The 7,500-nt window shown below is 40.7% G+C and overlaps 1 protein-coding gene across 1 annotated transcript in view; it reads left to right on the top strand.

Annotated features, from left to right (window-relative positions):
* Positions 1 to 7,495, top strand: part of LOC138969274 (putative uncharacterized protein DDB_G0289263) — a 12,946-nt gene extending 5,451 nt beyond the window's left edge. The window contains exons 3-5 of the mRNA XM_070342026.1: positions 1 to 481; positions 866 to 991; positions 5,014 to 7,495. The exon at positions 1 to 481 is cut by the window's left edge and continues 464 nt beyond it. Coding sequence (XP_070198127.1) covers positions 1 to 481; positions 866 to 991; positions 5,014 to 5,188 — 782 coding nt within the window. The 3' untranslated portion in view covers positions 5,189 to 7,495. The remainder of the gene's footprint in view (positions 482 to 865; positions 992 to 5,013) is intronic.
* Positions 7,496 to 7,500: the final 5 nt, after the last annotated feature.

The raw sequence follows: 7,500 nt of genomic DNA on the forward strand, positions 1-7,500 counted from the left end.
ACAACCCGTCCCCCAACCAGAACAACCCATTCCCGTCCCTCAACCAGAACAACCCGTCCCCCAACCAGAACAACCAGTTCCAGCCCCTCAACCAGAACAACCCGTCCCCCAACCAGAACAACCAATTCGCACAGAACAACCAGTTCAACCAGAACTTAGACCAGGTGTTCTCCGCAGGGAGCAACTCCCGTTTTCCTGAGTCCAATTTCTTTGGCCCCGAGCGATTTGGCAACGTTCCCAGAAACGCAGGAGTAAGCAGCCCCTTCGGCTTCTACGGTTTTCAAGGAATGAACCCGCTTTCTTCCGGCAACCCGCTCGGCGGAAGCGGAAGCGGAAGTGGAAGCGGAAGCGGAAATGACGTCAGCTATGACGTGAACAGAAACCAAGGAACGAAGCAAACACCTTTCGAGGGACTGAATCCCTTTGACATCGATAACAAATTCCCCATTGGAAGCACTATAAGAAGAAAACGACAAGCCACGTATGTATTGCGTTGACATTATCTTCATCTGAAACAAGCTCTCGTTATTGTCAGTATACTATTCGTGTTCACCCAGTTATTTAGGTTTTGGGAGTGCTGAGTAGTTCCTTGAGTTGTCTAAGTTCTGTGTGTGACAATTTAAGTTTCTATTTTAATCTTGTTGCTTTTGTTGGTAGTTGACTCAACAACAACCACGACGACAACAACAACATCAGCAAAACTAGTTGATTATCCTTAATCTAATGTGAAATTGCAGTTCGCTTTTTAATGCCGATTCTTATGTATATGTGGTTTTTATAAGTCATGTGAATTGATTCATTAATAGGACTGCTCCTGTACTGACTACGTTCAAAACAAATGGATGTTTTTTCTTCATGTTCGCAGGCCGGAGGGTAGGATAGAAGGAGCCTGCGAGTCTGAGACTATGCTACTGAGAGAGTACAACAACTACGGGGACCGCTGTTACGTCGTCAACCCTGAGATGCAACAACACATGTTTGTCACGTGCAGGTTAGTAAGTTCGTTCGTTCGTTAGTTAGTTAGTTAGTTAGTTAGTGAGACGTTAGATTTTTGTATTTCTTGTCGTTCGCCTTTTTTCATGAGATGTATGAATGAAATGTTCCAAATAGAATGACAGACAAAAAGAGAAAAAACAAGTCGCGTAAGGCAAAATTACTACATGTAGTCAAGCTGTGGAACTCACAGAATGAAACTGAACGCACTGCATTTTTTCGCAATGACCGTAGTCCGCCGCTTGTGCAAAACGGAGTGAAACTGACGAGCCTGTTTAGCGCGGTAGTGGTTTCGCTGTGCTGCATAGCACGCTTTTCTGTGCCTCTCTTCGTTTTAACTTTCTGAGCGTGTTTTTATTCCAAACACATCATATCTATATGTTTTTGGAATCAGGAACCAACAAGGAATAAGATGAAATTGCTTTTAAATCGATTTCGGAAATTTAGTTTTAATTATAATTTTTATATTTTTAATTTTCAGAGCTTGTTTTTAATCCAAATATAACATAATTATATGTTTTTGGAATCATAAAACAATAAAGAATACGATAAACGTAATTTCGGATCGTTTTATAAAAAAATAATTTTAATTACAATTTTCAGATTTTTAATGACCAAAATCATTAATTAAATTTTAAGCCTCCAAGCTGAAATGCAATACCAAAGTCCGGCCTTTGTCGAAGATTGCTTTGCCAAAATTTCAATCAATTTGATTGAAAAATGAGGGTGTGACAGTGCCGCCTCAACTTTTACAAAATGCCGAATATGACGTCATCAAAGACATTTATCGAAAAAATGAAACAAGTCGCGTAAGGCGAAATTACTACATTTAGTCAAGCTGTGGAACTCACAGAATGAAAATGAACGTAGTCCGCCGCTAGTGCAAAAGGTAGTGAAAGTGACGAGCCTGTCATAGCACGCTTTACTGTACCTCTCTTCGTTTTAACTTTCTGAGCGTTTTTTTAATCCAAACATATCAGAGCTTGTTTTTAATCCAAATATAACATATTTATATGTTTTTGGAATCAGGAAATGATGAAGAATAAGATAAACGTAAATTTGGATCGTTTTATAAAAAAAATGGTTTTTTTTACAATTTTTAGATTTTTAATGATCATCGTCATTAATTAATTTTTAAGCCACCAAGCTGAAATGCGATACCTAAGTCCGGCCTTCGTCGAAGATTGTTTGGCCAAAATTTCAATCAATTTGATTGAAAAATCAGGGTGTGACAGTGCCGCCTCAACTTTTACAAAAAGCCGGATATGACGTCATCAAAGACATTCATCGAAAAAAGAAAACAACGTCCGGGGATGTTATACCCAGGAACTCTCATGTCAAATTTCATAAAGATCGGTCCAGTAGTTTACTCTGAATCGCTCTACACACACACACGCACACACACACACATACACACACACAACACATACACACACACACACACACATACACCACGACCCTTGTCTCGATTCCCCTCTTTATGTTAACACACTTAGTCAAAACTTGACTAAATGTAAAAAGGATAGATATAAGCTTCTCACAAAAAGTTAAGGATCACTTGCACACAAATTCATAACTTTCCAAATAAGAAAGTCAATGCGATGCTATTTGGCAAACGTTTAATTCAATGCTTTAGTGATAATGATACAACATTTCCTTCAATTTCGAGCAATCGTTTGGTCTGTACATTTTATCAAAGTGTGTACGTATCAAAATTTAATTTCACAAAGTCGTCGAAATCACAAGACATGGCATTCAGATGCTCCCAAAAGTTAATAATAATAATAATAATAATAAATGAGCATTTATATAGCGCAACATCATAACTTTACAAGTATGCTCTTTGCGCTTGACACATTTAAAATTAAAACACAGTTATACAAGCATTTACATCTACATTCATAGTCAACAACATTGGGTGTGCACGTTAAAGATCCAACGATTGACAAAAGGGTCTTTCCTGGCAAAAATTGCTTAGGCACAGTTAATAATTGTCTACCTATACCCGTGTGACTTGGAATAATAGGCCGTGAAAGGTAAATATGCGCCGAAATGGCTGCAATTACTGGCCGTATAAAATTTCATCTCACACGGCATCACTGCAGAGCGCCTAGAACTGTACCCACGGAATATGCGCGATATAAGCCTCATTGATTGATTGAATTAAAAGCATACACCATCAAACATACATTACAAAAGATTCTTCCACTAACTAATTAATAAAAACATGAATAAAATAGGTAGTAAAAAACAAGGAAATACCAGCTGAATACCCTTAATCAAACAGAACATGTTATCAACAATGCTGAAAACAGTCCTAGATGTTTATATACATTATCACTAAAACAACAAATACACTACATGTAGCCTACTGATGGACTGAGTTAAGTAATGCATGTAACCGCCCTGGTTGTTCTGGCACTCGACGCAGCGAGTCCTCATAGAATTAACCAGGGTGGTGAAGATCCTCTGTGGAAGCGCCTGCCACTCAGCCTGCAGCATCTGGTAGAGGTGCTGGACATCGCTGGGAGGGGGTGGTTGCTCCTCACTTTGTGATCCAACTCATCCCAGAGGTTCTCAATCGGGTTGAGATCGGGACTGCATGCTGGCCACTTCATTCTGTTGACTCCAGACTGCTGCAGGAAGTCGTTGACCACCCTTTCCCTGTGGGGGCGAGCGTTGTCATCCTGGTAGACAGCCTGCGGTCCCATCTGCTACAGTGTAGGCACAGCCAGCGGTCAAAGGATCTCATCCCGGTATCGGAGGCCAGTCAGGTTACCCTGTACATGAGACAAGGGTGTTCTGTGGTGAAGGCTGAAGGCCCCCCAGACCATTACAGAACCTCCACCAAAGGCCACCTTTTCTTGGACAGTGGCGTCAATGTAGCGTTCCCCTTGGCGCCTCCAGACCCTCAGTCGGTCGTCGTTGTGGTTCAGGGTGAAGCGTGATTCATCACTGAACAGGACCTGGGGCCATTGCTGACGTGTCCACCTCACGTGACGTCTGCAGAAGGCGCGGCGTGCTGCCCTATGGGATGGAGTTAAGCGTGGCCGTACAGCTGGGCGACGAGAACGGAGGTTAAACCCATGAAGGCGATTCCGTATGGTCTGCTGGCTGATGTTGGTGTTAGTAGCCACCCTCAGCTGCCTTCGTATAATGCTAGAAGAGGCTGTTCCTATTTGCAAGGCTAGTCGTTCAATGAGACGATCTTCACGTGGAGTTGTCTTCTTTGGTCGCCCAGGTCTGCGTCTTTCCTGGACCCTCCCAGTGGCTGTGAAACGTTGAATCAGTCTGACAATGACCGAGATGGACACGTGAAGTCGCCTGGATACTTCTCGCTTGGGGACACCATCTTGGAACCATGCAACAGCTCGTCCCCTCTCAAACTCGTTCAATTTTCGTCGTGGAGGCATTGTCAGATAATGCCTAATACTGGTGGTATGTCTTCTCAAAAAGCCAAGCAAGTGAGAGCATCTCACAAATAAACAGCAGTGCTTGCACGTGCATAATGGGTTTTCCATGTGGCTTGTGCAATGTGTTCGGGCTGAACGGTCCAAAACAAGGCCCTTTTTCGCAAGTTTCCGCTTTTTCTGTTGCTACCAAGCTCAGTAGTAGAGAATCCCGTGCAATTTTCCCACTAACACAACATCGCCCACTTACAGCTGAACAAAAATTCATAACAATTTGGTTTGACTGAAAAATAAATAACAGTAGCGAACTGATTTTATTGAGCACCTGTTTTCTCATACTGATCCTTAACTTTTTGTGAGTAGTGTAGAAGTAGATGTGAACGTAATTAATGACAAACCAATCGTGATTATTTTAATAAGTGCTGCAAGCGGTCAATTACAATAGATTATATTCATTTTTGATTCCAACGGTGTATAATGGGCACCGCAACTAAAATGTACACAAAATAAAAATGTTTTCTTTTTACGGGATAAACCTGTGTCAGTGTATAAACCTGACCGCATGTTTCCACTTCTAAAGATATATATGTTTGGTTATTTGTTTGAACAGCAACCAGGCATGCTCCAAGTGCAACTACCCAGGCGGGTCCAGCCGCTGTATTGCTGACACTAGGGGGGTGGCAGTGTGGTCCTTCTGCGAGAATGGCCCCACGGGTCAAACCGTTGACCTAGATTTCATCCACATCCCGATCTCCTGCTCCTGCAAGGTCATCACGTGCTCCTAGGTCAACATTTTTCTGGCGTGACCTTTCAGTATTGGTTTTCGTCCAAGGGCACGACCTTGGTATTCTTTAAGATTGCGTTCATGAGTTTGATGTCCTGATGTGTTAGGATACTTTTGTTTTTTTGGGTTTTTTTGTTTTGTTATTTTGTTCACTTTTTTTTGTATGTCATCCGGTGCATAAATCAATCATTATTCCGACGAAAGACAATGCCAACGTGATGAAAAATGTGTCCAGCAAAAAAAAAATGTTATTAATGTGAGTGTATTTCCGTGTTAAATATGACACACCATGGATTGTGTGGATGGAAATGTGATAATATCTTCTTTTCCTGGCACAATGTCTCCGTAATTATCTTCTTCTTCTTCTTCGTCGTTCACTAGATGTCTCCATCATTTTGTGATTTGCGTGATGCAGCGCTTTTTCGCACCCAGGGGGTCCCGCATCTCCGACTTCGGCCTTAGACGTTGGTCAGGGGTCCGTCCACTAGACCAATTGCCTTCCTGGGCTGTTGAGCTTGGTCTGCCCGTGGTTCTATTTCGGAGTTTTCCTTCTCCTAGACTGGTTACCTGCCAGGGTTGACGAGTCCAGTCTACCCGTTTGGAGGTTGCTGAGATGACCGCTTGTGTCCTTGGGCCTCTGTGCCGTCACACCGGTACTGTCCAGCACACCTCCGTCTTCACCAGAGCCCCGTTAGCCAGCAACCAACCTGTCCGCCAAGGGAGAGCCCTACCAGTATACTTCTCACAATGATAAATCACCCCCATGTTTTAGGGACAGTGAGATTTCAGCGATTTTCTTCCGACGGCATAGCTTGGTTCTGTTTCACCACCATACCACGATGAGGAGGGGATGGTCTTTATGGTGGTCCATGATTATGACTTTAGAACTTTTTACAGTTGTGTACATTTTGTCGGCATATTTGAAGTGAGTTTTCCCCTTGTCTCCAATAGTGATGCAGTTTAAGCTGTTCACTTGAGTCACATTATTTCTTCTGCAAGGCAAGCAATCATACAGTTAACTACAAAACAACTTTTATTTGTAACGTAACGACATGAGTTGTTGTTGCTTGTGTTTTTTTAATCTGATTTACGCTTTGTTAAACATGATTTTAGGGGAATGTCCACAGAAGTACAGTTGAAGTTGATGTATTCCACTTTCAAACACGCTTGTTGGAACCAGTTTGGAACACAGTGTGACAAAATACATCGTTCTACGAGAAAACGTAGCAAACGACACATGATAACCACTATTGTTCAGTATTACCATATGGGCTACGTATACTTACAGAACTATGTACTATGACTATAATTATGCCACACTGTGTTCAAAATAGGTGTTCAAAATTGGTTAAAAAAATGTGTTCACTTCAGCTGAAAGTGTAGATGATAACTGCATCGTAATACTGACTAAAGATTCAGTGAACATAAATGATTGAACAAATTGATAAAAGGAAGTGATGTTTAGTATACAATAAATGCGTGGAAAATTCAGTGACGCCTTGGCTACTAAATGCAAACCTTTTTAATGGCAATAAAGTTTGTACATTAGTAACAGATGAATGCAGAAATGGGAAGTGAAAAAGAATAATATCAACAAAATGTAGTGTTCCGATATTGTTGTTTCTTTAGTTTTAATTTTACATTGTACCTGTCTTTATGCATATTTTCTTCTTTGTTTATTGAAAGTAAGCAAAGTTTTATCAATCACTACGTTGTCTTTCTTTGTTCTTGGATACAGCTAAACTTCTTTAATTTGTACTCTGATTTCTTCAGAATAACATCGTTGTAGGGCGGCTATTCAAATATAAAAACCCTTTCAATTGGAAAAAGGAACGATTAAGAGCTATGGAGAAAAAAAAACATATTCAAATTGTGTATAACGCTACTGACTGCAGACAATTATTGTTGTGTTTTGCCTGCAGCTTAACCTGTACTCATCGGACAGTAACGGTTAAAATCCATCACAAAATATTATTTTTCTGTATCATTTAAAGATTAGAATCATAGATAATGTGTAATTTCAAGCAATCACAGACGGTATTTTGTTTTTGTGTATATATAAATGATTTTGAATCAAAGATAATCTACAACAAACATAAATTTTGTTTCGTGAACGAGGACATCCTCGGTTTTACTCTCTCTCTTACGTATTTGGTGAAGGTCTGTGAGGGTTGTCTACCATTCTGGAGAGAATGCATTTACTTATTTTTTTCGTACATATATAGGCTGTATTATTTTGTCGTAAACGAGGTTGTCTTTATGTGTGTGCACTTTTATGCGCAAATAAAAACCAGACATTTTTCCACAATGGCT

This window comes from Littorina saxatilis, linkage group LG6 (genome assembly GCF_037325665.1).
Source record: "Littorina saxatilis isolate snail1 linkage group LG6, US_GU_Lsax_2.0, whole genome shotgun sequence".
NCBI lineage: Eukaryota > Metazoa > Mollusca > Gastropoda > Littorinimorpha > Littorinidae > Littorina > Littorina saxatilis.